This window comes from Haliaeetus albicilla, chromosome 9, assembly GCF_947461875.1.
Source record: "Haliaeetus albicilla chromosome 9, bHalAlb1.1, whole genome shotgun sequence".
NCBI lineage: Eukaryota > Metazoa > Chordata > Aves > Accipitriformes > Accipitridae > Haliaeetus > Haliaeetus albicilla.
In genome coordinates, this window is record NC_091491.1 from 1,354,276 (window position 1) to 1,374,657 (window position 20,382).

The 20,382-nt window shown below is 43.8% G+C and overlaps 1 protein-coding gene across 1 annotated transcript in view; it reads right to left on the minus strand.

Moving 5' to 3' along the window:
* The window catches only part of KSR1 (kinase suppressor of ras 1), a 75,061-nt gene that overhangs the window by 27,282 nt on the left and 27,397 nt on the right, over positions 1 to 20,382 (minus strand). Inside the window, exon 2 of the mRNA XM_069790874.1 lies at positions 9,187 to 9,327. Coding sequence (XP_069646975.1) covers positions 9,187 to 9,327 — 141 coding nt within the window. The remainder of the gene's footprint in view (positions 1 to 9,186; positions 9,328 to 20,382) is intronic.

A 20,382-nucleotide genomic window follows, 5' to 3' on the forward strand; every position in this document is an offset into this window, starting at 1 on the left:
ATCTCTTAAAAAAACATTTATCCCATTTCATGCTTTTACATGGTCTTAGAGTAAGCTGGATTACAGCGATGTCATTCTTGAATTATCTTGAAACATTTCCTCACCCCCACCACTCCCCACTATGAAAACAGCCCAGATTACATAGCCACTGTCTTAAGCAGCAGCGTCATTCCAGATCCCAGTCTAAGCTACCAACCAAGTCACATTACCCAGTATCGCCTCACTTCCCTATCCTTCCCATGACACAAATGTGACCAGTAACTTATTAGAGCTATTTGTAAGTCAATCAGAAAAGTGGAAGAGACTAAGATTTCCTTGGGAACGCAAGCTTTTCCACCACAGCCAGTTCCATAGCCCAGACTTTAAACGGCCAGCGCAAGCAGCTGAAATGCAGGGCCAGCAGGGATGGGACAGGTCACAGCACCGTTGGGGATCTGGTGTCTCCAGTGCCTGCTCTGTGGCAGGATCCAGAGTGGACAAGCACTGATCTGCAGTGTTAATACTCAGGGTAGTGACTGGCACAGTGGGGAATCAAGGCTGGGCAGCAAACAACATCTGGGCTAGCAGAAATGCTAGTGAGCTACAATGCTTCATAAAAGCAAGCGTGGCATCAGGTACTGAAAAAGGTTCTCCCTGCCCAGTTTAGAGATCACAGGAAAGTCAGTAAAGCAAATCCCAATAAAATAATTTTTAAAACCCCAAAACAACGGAGGGTAGAAAAAAAGGAGGAAATCAGTCTTGTATGCAAGCCTGTGTCCGCTCAAGTAGCCAGGATGCAGTCAGGTTCTCTTCTGTCTGTTCTTTCACAAGGAGGGCGAAGTACAGCAGTTACCTAGGGCAGATGCCACCGCACCTTTGACAAGAGCCTTGTACCTGTAGTTAGTCCTCAGTGGAGTAAGAAATGGGCTGTTAGGCCTTTGGACTGAAAAAATTAAGTATATACACTGAGTGTGTGCTTCAATTTGCGTCAGTAAGGCAGAATTGACTATTTTAACTTACCCCAAATTAGCTCTTCTAGTTGTGCTAGTATAGACAAGGCTTAACTGGGGAATTCCTACTGTAAGAGGTATGTGGAATGGCATCCAGGCTCAGCTCCTGAGCGTAACAGCACACACACTCACTGCTCCCAAGGCACAACTCACAAGCACAAAACTGTTGAGCTCACAACAGGTACTGATGCCTGAAGATGGCAGGGATGGGGTGTTATAATATTCACTGAGTGGGCCTGGGTCCTGCACAGTGGTGTTCAGAGCCTCACAAGTCCTTCTCTCATTCCCAGAGCAGAGCATAACCCAATGCTTACTGGCAGAAAGAATTTAGCTGTTAACATCTTTGTCCCATGACAGCTTGATAGTTAAGCTCCAGGACTGCCTGTTCTTGAAAGTCTGATGGTGTTTAGTGCTTTTCTTTTTTAAAGATCAAACCCCTGCAACCAGGAATCCCCAGCCTTTACTTAATTTTTAAGCTTTCCTGGTTGCAGACAAAAACCTTGAAAACAATTTTTTTTAAATTACAAAACATTCTAAACTATTGAGCTTTTTAGAAGTGTTAGGGCATTTTTTCCTTTGTCTCATTCATTTGCAGGACACAATCACTATGGAGGGCTTGATCACCCTTAAACTGACTGGTTTCACTTCCTTTAAGCAGGTCTGTGCTCTACCACTCCAAGTGTGGCCTGCCATGAAAAGCTATAGTGGTTCACATGAGGCACTACTGAGCAGCAAAGGGCAGCCCCAGCTCTTCACTGCGAACTTTGCTCTGCATCCCTAGCACAATCTCACGCAGACACGTATCCTGACAAAGGCTCCAGCCTGCTGCTAGCTTGCCCCCTTCCTGGGCCTGCACGTAAAGTCCAGTCTACTCTTTTGCTCAGTAGTTTAATTTTAGAAAGACAGAATAGCAAGTTGTAGGAAAGTATAAGTACAGAAAAGGAGATTATATTTAAACAGTCCCAATGACCTTGAGCTGGGAGAGCTCAGACTTTCTGAACCTGCTGCCAGGCCCCATGACACGCGACAAAAGAAATAAGCCTTAAAAGAGGGAGGAGGGAGGGGAAGTAAGAGGCTTTCTTTAAACAGCCACTCCTGTGCTGCACATATGTGGTGGCTTAATATAAAAATGGTCAACCTGATCCCCATGAGATTGGCCTGATATGATTTAGCTCTGTGTTAGCCCCCCAGCCAACGTGATAATCATGAGGGTCACTAGTTCAAGATGGCTCTTAAAACAGGTTCAGTTGCTGCTGATGCTCTGACTCAGCTGTTGAGTTAGGGGGAAGAATGTCCCCTGTGAAGCAACCTGACAGCGTCCATCTCAGAAGAGCATGTGGTGGGCTCCAACCCCCTCAGTGCAAGTGCAATTCTGGGCCCTTGCAAAGGGGTTACTCCCAATCTTCAGCACTGAACGTGAGAAATGTGGGTCCAACAGACCTCTCTTTATCTGTTTCTTCATGGGTGCTGTGGCTTTAAAAAAATACAGCTTTAAAAAAATGCAGCTTAAAGGCTTGCATTAGGGCCAAGCTAAGTACCATCTCCCCGGGCACACCTTGCCTTGACTACAGAATGACAGGGGAAAGCTGCAAGATATTCAGATACTACTCTAATAATAAGGGCACATTAAAAAAAAAAAAAAAAAAAAAAAAAAAGCAAGCAGTGGGGGACAGAACCTGCTGTCAATCTTTTAGCACCTCAAAACTGCCAGCAAAATCTAAAGCCTTACTCACCACACATTGCTCAGCAGAAGTGATGCTAAAAAACTCAAACTAGGAAATCATTCCTCTCTACAACAGGTAAGAGGACTTTTCTACAAAGTTCTCCTGCTTATCAGACATACAGACTGTGCACTTCATGGTACGCATGTTTAAAAGAGAGAAAAGTAAATCACAGTGTATCCAAGAAGCCATCCAAAGGTTAGTCTCAATTAGTCAGGGTGAAGAGTTCACAGTAGTGTAAGAAGGTCTTTAATCTTGTCTGGTGTCCAACTTAAATCCCTGAAACATGGCAAAAATGCTGGTATCTAACACAGCAGATGGGTTATTTTTGGTAAAGATTCCTCCCTGCAGATAAGCCTATGGAGCTAATGCTGCTGCTAGCACTCTGCAAAATTAGTCTGACCTGCTCCTCGACCTAGTAGACATGGCTCTTCCTATAAAGCCAGACAGTTGTCAAGGCCCCAAATGCCTCCTCTTAAATCAATACATTCCCTCACCAATCATCCTCCCATAAAGCACCAGATGCTAGAAGAGAAAGCCCATTACATAAGGTGCTTAAATTCCCACTGATAGCTCTAAGCAAAGCATGTAAGGATGCTCTTAAGAACATCTTGTGCCTGCTAGTTGTTATTTTGCTCTGGTTTTCTGGTGTCCAGTGAAGAAGGTACTGAGAAATTGTTGTATTATTACATTTCCGGAGATTGTATGGGCATTCTGGAAAGCCTCTCACATGAATTTCTAGCTTGCATTAAGCTGTGACTATACGCAGGCAATGGTTTCACATAACATCTCCCTCTTCACTGTTTCACCTCTCACACGACAGGTAGGGTGGAGGGGAGCTGACAGTCTCAGGGCATTCCCATTCAGTTTGCTCTTTGTGGACAGGATAGCTGCTGTCACTTACTACTTTTCTGTGGGAAGACAGATGTAGCGGTTGCAGTGTTTCACTGCAGATCCTGAGGGGTAGCATGAGCCTCGTGCTGACCTCAAGCCATGAACGATTCACAGTGGGACAAGGCTGCAAGGGGCACCTGGACCCCTTGGCAGGGGAAGGGAACCCTGACAGTAGTGGAGAGTATTTTCCAAGAGCTGTTTACACTGGGGAGGGGCCTTCAGCTGGAACATAAGGATGGACTTTTAGATCCAGGAAGCCTGCAGGACAGAGTTAATTTGCATACACACAATTAGCACATTCAGGGTCTCTGCTATCTGGCAGTCCAGTCAGAGCTTCTGCTGCCAGACCCATGGAAATCCCCAACAAACAACTAAAGTCCTCATAGTCTGTTCATGTAGATATGCTGACAGAAAAAGATGAGAGGATACAGCTGTAGAAACCTGATAGGCTTAGGCAGATCTGCCTCTTCTATTCCCCCAACCAAAGTAAGGATGCACACACATAGACCCCACACTTTTCCTCCAACAACTGATCAGCACGATCTGCTAAAAGCTAGATCACAGTCCATGCAAGTATAACCATCTGCCACGGTCTCAAAGTACCAATCTCACAGTATCAACCCTATGCCAATGCCTCATCCTCTACAGATTTTCACAGGGGCAGCAGGAGACTCTTAGCAGACAATTCCTACTCAAGGCATGACCCTTTCCTGTTCTGCTCCCCAGTGAGCCAAGCGCTGCCCCTGGCTTGCTCAGGAACCACTCTTGACTACTTACAAGGCAGTAGGTCTTTGGCATAAATGCTAAATGGGGAACGAGACAAGTTTCACAAGCAAACAGGAGGTATTGCAAAAAAACCATATACATTAGGAGTCAAATACATTTCCCCAAATGGAACAGCCATAAACCAGACCCAGCCACAGCACTGTTTCACGTGCTCCCACAGAGTCTCCCTAGTGGCAAAGTTCTGCTTATGTCCAGCAATCACTCGGGCAGGATCTGCCCCTCCCTATGCATGACAGTTATCTACTCTAAAAACAGCTTTCCAAACTTGATTGACTGGAACCCCTGCTACATGGTGAGCAGGGCTGGTTCAGACATGTTTCAGAAGATAAGGAGGTAACTATGTTCTTAAGTTACTTTTTAAGATGGTAACAAGTTGTATGTGGGAACAAATACAATAGTTACGTTTCTGGGAAGAACAACAGTAAAGGCAGAGAGCATTTTTTTCTGTGCTAAAGAAAATAAGCCAATAGAGATTTTTTTAAATCTCTTCTTTTTGATAGACATGCCCCAAGCCCAAAACCCAGTAAGTAGCTCTGCAAGACACTTCTTCCATCAGCCCAAGAGTGGGGACAGCGCTATGTTCACATCCTCCTTCCCTCCCACTCCCCTCTCAATTTTTGACTCCAACTCTCAAGGGGAGCAAGACAATCCAGATCAGTATATTTTTCTAGGTCCATTTTCAGAGCAACTTTTACCCACTGGAGACTACTACATAGCTTAAATGTATCTTGTGTCTGTATGGTTCCTTGTGCTGTCTTTTCTAGTGTTCTCAGTTCAAGTATCTCTTTTCCCAGTTTCAATCCACCATATTTAACCATTTACGCATCATTTTTGGTATTAAACTACACGTACACAGTGCTAATCAATCTCTGGGACTCCTAGCCAAAAACAAGGATTCCAGCATTTCCTAGAAAAATACTTTGAAAGAAAGTTACAGAGCAATATTAACCCAGCCCCAGAGCAGAACCTGCTCCACACTAGCCACCATTTTCTATGATAAAAATCTGTCTGGCAACTGATTAGAGGAACAACAACAAAGAAACAGAAATAGCACAAGTTGGGGTGGGTGTTCAAAGTTTCCTTACCCCCTCAGAATTGTGTATTCAGAGAGCAAACATGATCATAAACTTGAAGCTTGTATTCACCACCTACCTCCAAGTCTGCTAGGTCCGCACACAACAGCCCTTTCACTCTACGCAGCATGACCGGCTGACTGTTATCCATGTTCACAGGAGTTTTAGCTGTTGCCCAATGCCATAAACAGTGCATTGTTATTACTATAATCTCTTCCAGAACTAAAAGATTTTACAAGCAGTCATTATTCTTGTTTTAAATATAGGTTTTCAAAGAAATAAAGGAGCCCAACAACAAGACAGCAATTATAACAGCAAGAGCTTTCAAGCTTCACAATGTCTAGAGCAAGTCACTGAGCAAAAATAGTCTTTACTCTGGACTAGAGGAGTCAGCAGATATTCTAAATTAGAGCCGGTGCTCTATTTATGACAGGAGAGCCTGGGAGCTTCTGTGCTTCCCTGCATGGCAGCTTTATTTGGGAGAGGACTGGGAGGGGGGAGAGAGGGGAGGGGAAGAGAGAGAGAGAGAAAAAGAGCATTGTTTTTCTAACCACTGAGCTAAAAAACTGCTTGCAATTAGGCTGTTTTTCAAAGGTGTTATGTCACAGATTAGCACAATCTTGAAATACTCCCTCCAGCAACACTAGAAATGCAAAGGGAATCAGAACCATTTAAAAAAGCAAAAAAACATGAACTCAGGCCTTTCTCCTAATTTGTCCCTGACAAGCAGTGGGCCACAGGAGACCCCTCCACCTGCACGCACCTCCTACATTGTACCTGCTGTTTCCATTTAGATCTCAAAGGTGGCCAAGGAAGGGCTCTGTTGCGGCTATTCTCCCAGACTCTACAGGTACCTGGCAACTTCTCCAACTAGTTTCAGAGCCTAAGAGGGCTACATGCCTAACATGAATACACTATTACAACATTTGTGGGGTTTTGCTTCTCTCTGTAGCACTTTTTGGAAGCATTAAGAAGGAAACCCAGTATGACTATTTCAGTTTTACAGTGAGCTAACAGTATCTTAGAGATGGGAAGTCATTCCCCAGTGTATCTTGTACACCAGCCACAGAACCAGGTATGGGACTCTAGTGTTCCCATTTTCATTGTCTGACCTACTCAGCCTTGTCTTTAAAGGCTCTCTAACCACCTCTCTCCCCAGTCATGTCACAGGCAGTGTGCATAAAGCTAAGGGAAAACATTATATATTTCTTAATAACTAACCTATTAAAGCTCCGTCTGTCAGTGATTTCCACTTTGAAAGCATTCAGCTGAAATGCAGTTCACATGCTGTATGAAATCTAAGCAACAGCAGGAATGATCCCATGATACCTGTAACATTTCTGAAAGACAACTCATCACAAAAGTCTCCCCTGCACTGTCTGCTGATGTCCATGCCACAAACACCAACAGTGGCTGCATTGCTATTTTCTAAGCAGTGAAATAACGGAACAAAAAAAATCACTGCAAGAACAAAGCAATTAGTTTATTAGCCCAGCTATTTCCATTTCCCCAAGATTACAGCCTGTTCCAGCATGCCTACTCAAAAATAATTTTAATGACCCAATGGGTGTTGCATTTCTCCTGTCCAGCTAATATAAATGCTAGAGAAGCTGTCTGCAGCTGCATGAAATGGATGCAGAACTTCTAAAAAATAACCATACATTTGGAATCACAGAGGAATTTAAATGCTTTGTACACCTCTTATATTTCTGTCCCAGACAACAGAAAAAACATAGTTCATTACACTGGTCATTGCTTGGGAGGGGGTAGCAAGCGAGCACGAATAAAAATAATAAACAGCTGGAAAATGTTCTCTTCCTGCCGTAGACCGAAACCAAATTTATTCACCCTTTTTAGTGACCACATATATAGAAGGGCAGACTCAACCCTGTTTGCTCCCTTAATTAGCAGGCTGTGGCAGATTTGAACTGTCCACCTCCTGCCCCCCTTCCTCCACCCCTTTTCTTCACCTCTTCCCTTCCCCCAGTTCTGCAGGCATCACAAAGGATTCAAAGAAGAGCTACAAAGACATTCTTTTAGGCTCAGGCAATTCCAGTAACCTTAGAAACCAACAATAGTTGGGAGCCTGGCAGTTTGGCCACAGCAACAGGCTGCTTTTCTGTTCTCTCATTGTCACTGCTGCACCTTTAGCTGTGCTACCCAAAACCTTGCTGGGCTGGAAGGCAATATCCAGCACCACATTCAAAATAAATAGTAGTAAATAAAAGGAACAACTCGGTCCTGAACTCATCCTATATCACCAGAGTCTGCTTAGTTATATCAGGACCAAGCTGGAATAACTTCCATGAAAATTTGCTGAATTTTTCACTCAGGCAGATTCCTGCTGAAGTCAAAGAAAATTTTTGCTTGTGTAAGGATCAAAGAAAACTGAATGAGAACACTGTGATCCGGCCTGCAGAGCCAAAAATGGGAAAAAAGAGTAGAAAAGGCCTCTTCTGCTTTGTTTAGCCATCAGTGGACTGAGCTCTACTTACATTGCCATTAATGTTACACTGAACTGAAGTGTCCCCAGTACAGAACAGAATGGGGAAGCCGTGCACAGACCAGACCCAAAGGAACAATCCAATGTCAGTGCCCTGCAGTCCTGGAATTCCCATAATGTGGCTGGGATTTCAGGGTGCTCTCCCCCCCCAGCCCCCCCAAAAAGTGTCAGAGACAGGAGCTGGGGGCCTTGGCTTATCTGGCCATTTCTGATTCCAGCAGAAGTGTCAGATTATTCTGTGCAGTAAAGAGGCTTCCAGTGATTTGCATGTTAAGAATTAAACTGTAAAGATCAGAAGGAGCCATGGTCTGCGAGCATGAACAGCTGATGCCGGCCACCACAAAGACCACCACAGGATAATTATTCATTCCATTCTTTTACACTGATGCAATGCTCTTTGGTATTAGTTTGAACCAGAGACTTTACTCATGGTGTGAGTGGGTGTGTATATAAAATGAAAAAACCTCTCTTGTTTCTGAGCAGACTCCCACCCAGTCAAAATCCAGATCAAAATCCCCCTGCCCATTACTGGTTTACAGTTCTCTTGATTTTGTAGTCTGAGTGCTGTGTGAGGCTATACAGTTTCAAAACCATCAGTCTGGGACAAACTTGTAAACTCTGACCCCTTTTGCTAGTCTAAATTTAGAGAGGGACAGTGTTATTGGCTATTTTTGGGTCTTTACTGATTTATAATTGTGGCATGTATCCTTTTAGAAGTAAATAGGCTGTAACAACTCAGCATTTTTGTCCATTTGTTGGATATGTCAGTGCACAAAATTGTAACTCTTGGTCCTTTTTTGGCTAGTACTGGACACAGAATATAGTATGGTACAGTACTATTATCTAAAAGGTAGTAAGTGATTAAGTTATGGCATCATTCTCAGGCCTAGCAGGCAGAAGGAAAGGAGGTCCTGGTAATGCAGGACCTTTGTCTCATACTGAGCAATAGGTGTGAGGTGTTGCTTCAAATGCTATTATGAGAAGATCCCTACTAACTCTGGGAGGAGGACAAAGTGAAGGGAGTGTTTCAGCACTCCCGCTGGGTGATCACTGCTTCTGGGAGAGAAGAAGCACACTTTCCACCAAAGGTCCCTCTGTGTACCCACACATTCCCACCTTGCCAGAAAGTAAGTTCAGGAAACTACCTTAAACCCAGCAGGCAGCTGGGAAGGTCTTGAAAAGGCAGGAAGGTTCTGTGCTGAGGGTTGTCTTCCCCTTACCTGTACAACTTCTTTCCTCACATTGACAATGTCTAACCAGTCATTGAATCTTGGGTAGCTGTTGAGCTCTGCTGTCCTGTCATTCAGGGGCACACTCAGCTTACACTGCCGTTGTCTGTGGATGTAGTCAATCAGTTTCACCTGTTGGGATCCAGAAAGTAAACAGTTAAGTTCCTTGAGATATGTTGTCATCTCCCTGGGCAATGTTTGTACAGTACCTAGCCAAAGGGGATGCTGGTTTCTGAGTGGGGCTCTTTCAGGATATAAAAATGACACACTCTTACAAGCACTCAGGGAAATTCATACGGGGAAGCATTTCCCTCACACTGAGCATCTTTACTCTTCGACATTTCAGCAGAAGACAGGACCTTGCAGGGCCCATCCATGCAGGGCTCTTCTCTAAACCCGTATAAACAAAAGTTCTGTGCAAAGGCTGGGTGTCGTGCCAAAATACAAAAGGGCGTCCAAACCATTTGAAACAATTAATTACATTCAGTTTAAAGGCACTGCACATGTACATGCAACCTCATTCTGGATGCTGTAGGTATTGCCAGTCTAACCTGCAGGACTACGTGCCCATTCATCCATTGGTCCTGTATATTTGTTATGTTCTCTTACAGCTGGCTTTCATTTTGGCTGGAAGATCAGTGAGGCAGGAATAGCCAGAGTACCCAAAGACTCTGAGGCCCATTATCTGATGGGCATTTCTATCACAAAATCAACATTAAAAACAATGATCTTAAAAGAACAAAAATTCAGGCAGCTGGACTAGATGATCGTTGTACATCTTCTATCCTAAAGCTGTATCCCAAAACTTTTATCACCTGACCATCTCATGCCAAATGCACTACACAGGAACCGTCACTTTAGGCACAGAAAAATAAAATGACAAGAAGGAATATTATTTGTGCCTTATGTTTGCTTATCAAAAAGAAAATATTCTTAAAAGATTTCTCACTATGTCACACATTGCCGTGGGGCAGACTTGAGCTTCAAAACCTTCCTAACAAAACAATGCCTCAAAGCAAGTTAGTTGATCCGTGATTTATAAACCAAAACATGTTCTTAGTTAACAAATTTTAGCATTTGCGACAAGATCAGACTACAAATGTAAAACAAAAAACAAACATGGATTCTTTTGACCACTGTTGTATCTCTCCTCTTAAGTTTCTGCTCAAAATATTTTTGTTCTGTGTATCTGAATGATGCTATACATGACTTGTATGCACAATCTGTGTTATACATGGGAAAGAGAATTAGATCATCTCCTCCTTCCCCAGATAAAGGATATGTCAGATATTATAAGGAAAAATAGATAATGTATTTGATCTCAACTGAATGACCACCATAGGGAGCATAATGCTTTTGGCCTGCTTATCAGTTTGCGAAAGCTACTACTTCATAGTAACTGTCCTAGAACAAATGCAAATTCTTCCTTGGCAGTATATGGGAATCGCTGGTTTTGTTGAAGGGGGGAAATTCTCTCTCCCTCTCATCTTGTTTACTGTGACCCAGTCCTGCAAACGTATAAACATGAGGTTGATCCGTGTGCTCTTACACACAACCCTGTTAAATTAGCAAGGCTCTGCAGGGGATAATAACAGAACACGCATAATAACAGAAACAGTTAACCATAAACTAGCACTGAGCAGGAGGACCTGTACTTGCACAGGGGAACTACATGCTGCTATGTTATTACATTGCTAACGCTATTCTTTAAAAAATGGCTGATGAGACAATGTTTCTAGCTATGGCCACAATTTCTTGGGACTCAAGCCATTGTGGGCCTCAGTTTTTGCATATGGCCAAAGACTGGTAGTCAAGAGTAGGAAAAGCCCTGAAGGCCATCCTTGGCATGGCAACAGATTGCAGCAACATTTGACTGAAGTGACCCCACCTCCACGTTGGAGTCCAGCACATCCAGCTGACTGTTTGGGGCTGCAACTTCAAAACTAAGCTACTTCCATGTGAATAGAAGCAGCATATAGATCACTTGCACTGTAGCTGCAGCTGAAGCCAGTGGAAGCCAAGCGGTGGCAGCAGCCCCCAGCCAAAACACTACACTGGATGTTCCTTGGAGGTTGGCTGCATTCTAGCAGCAGAACCACCAGTTCTGTGTAACAAAGTAGGCCAGCAGCTTTGATAAGGCATTTCTAGCTTGTGCTTTCCTGTAAAGTTAGCTGAGGGCTTTGTTTTATGAGCAGTCTTGACTCCTCACAACTATCAGGTATAACAAGTTTGTCTCTGCCCAATCACTTCTGAATTCAGACAGCAGTGCCATGAAGTTTGAGATTTATCAAAAAGTGGGTTAATACAAAAGTCATTCAAACTCTTCATGCAATGAATACAGAAATGCAAAGCAGCGCCCCTCTTAGGAGAGGCAGTCATGCAATAGAAGGACTGCCATGGTCTGGAAGACTCAGCCATCCCTTTGCATTTACAGTCTGACCACCCAGCTGAAACCAGAGGAACCTTTTAACCGTAACTTCCTAACATGGCTTTGGAGCATAAGACCTAAAAGAAATTACCTTGGAAATCCCACTCAATCGTTCTCAGTCTCAGTACCTCTTTTTATAAAAAGGGGGTGATAGTACTTCCTTTTTTCCACCCTTTGTCTGCTTTCTCTAGTCAGACCCCACGCTGCAGAGCGGAGCAGGACAGGCCCCTGCAGGCAGCCGCAGTTCTGCCGAAGCCAGCTGGGCTCCGAAGGGGCTGGTGATGGGCTCAGCAGAGGCCTGGGCACCACTGACAGCCACGTGCCTGCACTCTGTGCCAATGAGACACAAGTCAGCTCGCTCCCTCAGCATAGTGCCATATGCTGGTGTGACTATGTGACTTTTAAACACTGCTGCGGCTTGTTCTGCCTGTGCTTGTACTCTTAAACTTGTTGTCAGCTGTACTCTCCTACACAGTTGCACCTTCAGTTGTACACACCCCTAAATTAAGATGTCTCTGGAGTATGCGTGCTCTGTTCCTTCAGAGTTAACGCAGTGCAGGCAAGGGCCGCATATGATGTCATTGGCTGGCTTAGTCATGACCTTCTGCTTTCTCACTGTCATATGTATTTTCCCATAACAGCCTATCCAGCAAGCTCTCCCGTTCATAGTCAGGTCGGAAATGAGCTTGGAGATGCTGTTCCAAATATTTTCCTGCTAAGTGCTTGGTTTAAATTTTTTCTGCTTCTCATTGTGTTTTTTCCCCACCTCATGGCTTGGCCAGCTGGCCCACATTAGATGCAGTGTGACTCTGCAGATCTACCTAGCCATTGCAAGTGAGTCTGTGCACAGCTACAGGGTAACTCCCATATTAGGGGGATGAGCTGGAAATACTGTCTCCTACAGTTAAAGCAATTGCTCCACAGTTTAAATTGAATGCCATTATGGATCTTGACTGTGACTTTTGCCTATCTGTCCTAAAACTCCTTTTTTAACAGAAAAGACCTACATTCTCATCATTAGGGTTTCATTCCACTCAAGATACTTGGTTCTGTTCGTATTGCCTCCAAATGTATCATGTTTGCATCCTGACTTTTTCCCTCAAAAGACATAAGGGAGGAAGAGATTAGAATGGGAAAGAGGGGCTTTGCTGCAGGTAAAGACAGGAACAGGATAGTCAAAGCCCTGACAGGGTAAGCGAAGGGAGCACATTTGCCTTACTTCTCAAAGAAGAGGGGATCTTGGCAACCCACAGGCTAGAACTGAGGTTAACCAAGAACACAGGTTGGGAATGGAGGCAATAGGAGCAATGAAGAACTGGTATGAATAGAGGGGGAAGGTCCCCTCATAAGAGGCAGAAAGAAGAGGTTGCAGGAAGTTTGAGGACTACTCAATAGCCCCCAATATGCCAGAAGTCAGCCTACATAAACGAAAAACAGCTGCCCAGCTGTGCAATAGATCTGTCATGGAAAGGAGAAGGAAGATAAAAATCACCCAAGCCTTCTCTTTTTCTGGAGGCCATTCCAAGCAAGGTTCAATGACGATATGCACTTTGATATACAAACTGCAACCACAAAATCCAGCCAAAGGCAAACAAGTCAGCTGCGCATTTGTAAGCCGCAGTATGTAGAATTCCCAGGGTACTGTGGTATGTTACTGCTTCTTCCCTCTGGGTCACCTCACCCCTTCCCCATTCCTGGGCATACCTCAGGGTTGCTGAGCACCTAGGGAAAGAAGCAAGATTGCACAGTGATTTTGAAACTGGTACAGCCAGCCGTGACAGGCCTATGTATAAAAGTAGCAGCTCAGCTCCTCAGTCTGATTGTAATCTGTTATTTTACTGTAGGACCTCCCATCAGGCAAGATTTATTTTCCTGGAAGAAGGATGAGATATCAGCACACTCTCTAAAGCTAGAGCTTCATGCTTAGTGATATGTAACACTAATTATATGCAAACACCTTAAAAGTAGCACATGACCCAGTATAAAGTGGGGAACTGCAAGCACTGACAGTGGCAAGAAAATGCTGCTTTGAGGAAGGATATTCTTGAGGTACAATCACTATTCTTCCATTCCCCACAGAAGTTCTCCTCACCAATTTCAATGTAACACCACAAGCATCACATTTAATGAGCAAGAGAATGGACCTTGGCTCAAGGGAGCTGGACTCCACTCCTAACTCTGCCACTGACCTGCTGTCTGACAGTGAGCAAATTAAATAATCTGTCTCCTCTTTCATCCTGCATGTGGCTCTGCCTGCTTGTACTGCATAACCTCCTTGGAGCAGGCACTGTCTTCAACTATTTTTCGTACTGCTGAAAAAAATATGGGTTTTTCACTTGACAAGTCTCATCTATAGCATAAACTCCTAAAAGGATACTGCTGGAAGGTACTCTATGCAGCACACATTTCAATGTCAAACTTCTTCTTCGTTGCAATATAACAAAAATATAATTCTCAAAAATGGAAAAGCAGTCTGACAGCACAGATCTGAGTATCTTAGATGGCCAAGTCTGGTTTTCCCATGATAACTCCTTTGCCTTTACTCTTCAAGTCCAAATTTGTTTTCCCCTAGTCCTATAAATAGTATATTTGCATTCTCTTCCCACCCTACATGCACCACGCTTCTCCCCCAGGATGAATTTCATTTTGTTATTTCCTGCGCAGACTTTTAACTAAACTACATGGTTTGGCTTTAATAGCTGAGCTGTTGCAAAACCCTTTTCTGAGAATATAATAAAACTTCTGGGTTCAGTGACGCACATTAAAAACCCACAAACAACATGCAGGTCTCCAACCACAAACTAGACAGAAAGATAAAGCCAATAGTAAGCTATTCACCGCCTGCTTGCCAAACGGCACATCCCACTCATCACAAATGGCAAACCCCACAACAGAAGCAGCGATACTCCAACTGCCTTAAACCCACAGAGATGGGAAAGAACAAGAACAGAGACAGGATATGGAGCAGCTGGAGTAAATCGCTGTTTACAGGGTGTGCTCCAGTAGAGCCCTCCTTCTCTCTGTCTGGTGTAGCTGATGGCCAGGACACCCAGTTCTCATTTGCTCCAAGAGCTGCACATGCCGCAAGGTATGCTTCTGGATGCACGTTTATCTCCTCCTTACAGCACTTTTAAAATTAATATCCCTTTACAGCATATGTGAGAATCAGGCCCAACATGTTTAGTAAAAAACTGCCAAGCTTGTACTTTTTTATTTATTTATACAAAATAAACAGCAGATCTCCTGAGATACAAGGTTGCCCATATCCATGACCTCAAGCCAACAGTTGGGAGTTTAAATGATGATGAACAAAAACCAAACACCTACAAGTTTTTCAGTTGCACTTCTGCAGACATGGCACAAGAAAGCAATGGCATCTGTAAAACTAGTTCACTGACATGAGGGTGCAAAATTCAGGAGTCCTTGGCAAGCAAGGAGATACTGCAAGGATGAGTTGGAAGAATTCAGTATTCAAACTGCAGCCCAAATATTTCTGACCTCTGGTTAATTGATCAGAAATCACATTCTAACTTAATTTGTCAGAGAATGTTAATAGTTATGGTCCCTAACAAGAGAAATTAAGTTTCATGCATTTGGGGGTCAACTGTCTCTCAGTTTCTTGTCAATTACATTTTATTCCTGTTTAGAGAAGTGGCATCTTATTCCAGAAGTCATTAAAAGGCAAGCACGTTAAACGTATTGTAGCTTTTGCGCTTGGCCAAAACCTAATCAGTTTTAATTCAGTGCAATTGATCCAAATAAACAGGGAGAAAGGAGCAGAGGATAGAAGAGTTTGCATTTTTCTGAAATCTTCCCTAGCTTATTCTCATGCTTTTAATCCATCTATCTTGAAATACCCTATAAATGCAGCAAGGATAGTTATTTTCAATTCACAAAAAAAGGGAAACTGAGGCACAGGATGGAATTTATACATTAAACAAGCTAGGGACAGCCAGAGGGACTCTGCTATACCGAAGTGCCAGCCAAGATTTCTTCAGAGTAGCAACAGTTTGAGACCAAGCTTGATTCAGTCATACATTTCACAACTAAATGCCATGTTTTCACACTTTCACAAAACTTACAATGTTCTGCTCACTGATGCCTACAACTTTTCTTGATGACTTGAAACATATGCAATGTTTAGAAGAGGGGGTTTTGCAATACCCAAACCAAACAATTTTCATTATTTAACCAGTAAATCGAGCACATGTTCAAAAGCAGACCATATTTCTCCCATCCCAGGAGTTGAAATTTCATGGAGTCTGGCAGCACTTGAAAAGACAATAAATATGAGCTTACACCAATACTTCCAAGCCTACCACCACTTACTGCCTTGCCATTTAACAAGCTGGTGGCTGAAGTTTTCAAAGGATCAGATCAATGTATGACCCAGCTCTTACATGTGGCTAAGAGAAATGCTAATAATCTATCTTCCTTCAGACAGGAATTAATCAGGAAGGAACTCCTCTATTAACCTCCTGCCAAGAACAGGACCCAGAGGGCAAGGGTGCGCTCTCTGGAGCATCAGACAATAGCTACTGCTGTAGCAGGACACTGCACTAGCTGGATCAGTATCTCACACAGTGAGGGAGGTTCTGCATTTCTACCTCCAGAAACAGAAGACAAAACTTCTGAACTCAGAGTTTATCTGCATGGGACACTAGGGAAAGTAAGATGAGTCATTTTAAGGCATCCAGTGAAAGTAGATTCACTTCACACCTTTAGCTGACTCTCATCTATCTCCCCCAGTACCATTATATAGACAAACCCTACTGTCAGGCAAAAAAAATCTTGAGCAACCTGAGCACTGAAGAGAACATAAAAAGGTCAGAATCTGACTTGCCAAATTTGTCTCTGAAGTCATGCTCAGCAACCATGTGAGAAACTGATAAAGATCACAACAACCATTTGGAGACCAGCAGCAATGTAAGTGTACTTCAGGACACTTTTTTCAAAGTCATCTGAGTTAAAAAAGGAAAAAAGGTGCAACTGAGTTGATCCATCCAAAGGAAAGAACTAGTATTTCATTTTTACAGAGCAAGCTGTTCTGTATGCAAGGCTGCTTGCTTTGAGGTATGAAAGCTGAGAGCTGGGGAAGAGCCTGTGATCTGAACAAGAGCTCAGAAAGCCCCCATGCAGATGGCCAGCACACCGAAACACCACCTTCCTGACCTCGCCGAGGTAAGGCATGCACAGCAGCTTGCTCATAAGTAGAGCCCAGCGATGAGGGTAGCTGTTCAGCACTTCTGAGATATGGTTGTCACCATCTGCTCTGCCTCAGATTCCCATCTTTGAAAAGGCCATAAGAGCAGACCTTCTTCCACAGGTTTTGGAAAGATGATCACACCAGAGCTAATAAGTCACCTGGATACCACTGTAACAGGGCAGGAATACCAAATTGGTGCAAAGTAGTAAACACCAAAGCAGTAGAAATGCTGGTTGGTTTCTCCAATTAGGACTGAAATGCAGCAATGCTGTGTCCAGAGCAGAACCTTCCCTGGTACGCAGTAATCAAGGCAATCACAGTTTGTGATCAGGGTGCTGTAGAGCCTGAACCAGAGGAGACCCAAAGAAATACACCAGGACGAAGTGCCCAACCAGAGGAGACAAGAATAAGGCTGAAGAATCATTATGCAGAAATAGTGCTGAGGTTTTCCTGGTCTGTCCTGCAGACTGTGCACAGAGCCAGGAGCAGATGGATGGAGGATCACAAGACAGCTTCTAGTCTCAGCTCTGCCAGGGATCTGCAGACACAGGGCAAGCCACTTCATGCATGCCGGTGAGGCCCACTGTTCACCCCTGTTCAGCCAACCATCCTGAACTGTTCTGATTCAAAGTAACAGTCTGCAATGCCCCTCAACTAACAACAAATCAACTGTCTCTGCAACTCCTGTACACCACACAGCCCAACACTGAGCTGTTCCTTTTGTGAACTTAAGCTTTAAGCAGCTGACTCATTTGAATGGCCCCGGCTATCTGAATTGTTATCGTCATCCGATCATAGCATCACCAAGCAGCAACTGAAGTCTCAGAAATTCTCATTTCCCTTCTGTCTTCAGAGAACACAGAGCTTCTTGTGCATATAGGTATAAAGATAGATTATAACAATGTGAACTGTTCCCTTTCCGGTATAGGGAGAACTAAACCAATGCCTGTTTTTGACTGGTTTAAAACCAAATCTGCCTGGTGAAATGGAGGGAGCGGGTCTGTACCCTTTTAACATGACACATGCTCATTTTGTAGTGCAAACTCATCCAAACCTGTTCATAGAACATTTCGTTCGACCACACAGAAAACCATCCTTCCCATCTGTGCTTTTATTAGGAACACTCAGATGATGCAGGATTCAGCTGGAGAGTCTGATAAACTCACAGACTTCAAAGCTACCTTGAATTCAGCATGGAATTCAAACAGCTCTTTTCAAGGCAAGCACAAGAGCTGCACAGGAGCAAAATGCACAACCCAAAATAAGAAGAAAAGATGCAAAAAAAGATTCAAGAAATTATTTGTATCCTAAAAAATGAGGTCACTCTATTTCTCACCCACATGGCTTTGCCCTCAAAACCAACAGAACTGAGTCCACTAAAGGATGATATTTTGACATTTATCTTCACCAGCCATATATGAGTAAGGCCAAGCTAGCAGATAAAACATTACAAAGAAATAACTGATAGCAGATTCATTTGTTTATTTGAAATGGTATCTGAGAAAAGGAGCTCACATACATGTCAGACACTGACTTGCAGTCTGTGAAATTCACATTCTCTTACTTGAGACCAGCTGACTCTTTCAGCAAGGAAGCATGGCAGAGTGAGCAGGACCCCTGTCCAAGATGTGAGGCCTAGCTTCTTCTAGCTCTGCTAAAACGGTAGCCAGAGTACTCACTTCCTTGGGTCTGTTTCCCATCCACCTCTCCATTGACTACACAAGTGCAAACTAAGGCACCAGGTATGTAGATTACTGCTATGCTGGACAACAGGCACAGTCCCCTTTGAAAAAGACAGCTTGTAGAACAGTGTCACTGCTTTGAATGCCAAAACCAACTTACAAACATTAACATACTCACAAGACCCCATGCAGTAACACCTTATTAAAAATAAGAAAGAGGAAGGAGGATTAAAAATAATTTGCACAAAGTGAAGGAGCAATTCTTAAAACAGGTCACGGAAGACCTAACTTTCAGTCCTCAGATCTAACCACTAGATCGTGGCAGCATTGACTGCGATGGAGCTTCTCAAAAGCAGAGAAATCAGGACGAGGACATGGATGGGAACAAGCACCCTGACAGCTGCACTTTGGGGGTACCACTCTGCAGGTTGCACCATGCACAGTGAGGTAGCTGTGCTAGCTCACATCAGCTGAGGGTCTATGCATGGAGTGTCGATGCCAGCCTTACTTGCAGCAGTGTCCGCACAGAAACAACTGACAGCCTACTGCTTCTGCAAAACCTGGGTGCCTGGGCTCACTTAAGGGCTTTTGGTTTTGCTTATAAAAGAAAAGGAAATAGTTTCTCAATGCATTGCTAAACAAACCCTGCAAAACAGGACCTAGCACAAACCAGTAGAAAAATACACAGACAAGGTATGCTCTGGGGGAAAAAAAAAAAAGCCTTAAGAGAAATCAGTAAATAAAAGCAGAGAGGTAGAGGGATAGGGAGAGATGGAACACCACATGGATGGATTTTCCTTTGAACCTTCAGCCATGCCTGAGGCTGACACAATAGCCACTGCCCAAACACTACAGTATGTTAGTTTTGCTTTGTCAGAGGATGCAGACAGCATCATTTCTGGGTCACTCGGAGGCCACATACCACCCCTTTTCTCTCCTCTCCTTCCTTTTTCACAATCCCAGTGACTGAGAACTGTGAACACTCATCAGAGGCCTCCCCAGCTAAGACTGGGAGTGAGAAGATGAAACTGCACAATCAAGTGGTTCCCTGTGCCTGATAACATGATTCTCTTCAAAGATTGCATCCTAGAGGGGTATCTGAGCCTAATGCAGCTACAGGAACAGTCCTCTGCTTAAATATCAAAGATTTCACACCCACTGAACACTAAAAATGAAAGCCCTCCCTGTTCCTATGTAACCTGAGGACATGCAACTGCAACAGAATGATTGAGAGCACTCTGCAAGACTAAGAATTGTACTTACCATTTGCTGAGCACAACCCTGCTGCCACATCAGATCTGCAGCTCAACCTCCTTCCAGCTCAGACTTCTCTCCAGCACCCATCTAGCTTCTTTAGCTCAACCATGCTTCATTAGGCTTAACTGTATTTCCATATGGAACACAGGAAGACTAATACTTCCTCTTGCACAAAGCATATACTGAAGGGTATCATTACTCCAAACTGGCCTACAGACCTGTTAAGGTTTCCTATCCGCTCATGAAATCAGTGCATGTGCCATTTAGCAGGCTTATGGATTTACCCTGTGAAGAATACTTCTGTCCAAGCACAGCACAACTCCTGTTCTCACTCATTTGATTCCTTCCACAGGGTCCCCAGATCCTCTATCTGTTCACATACAGCCAAATCTCAAACAGCTCAAACAGAGTGATCATCCGGAAGAGTATCACCATCAGTCCAGAACCTGCTCCTCAACAGCTAAGGCTTCACAAAGCCTAGTTCAACAGTCTTGACCCTCAACCAAGGTCTTCAACAATAAGTTAACAAGCATGTGTCAGAAATGGACCAGGCAGAGCCACTCGTGCCTTTGGCAAGACAGCAAAAAGGATCTCCCGAGATCTGTTCCAGGGAT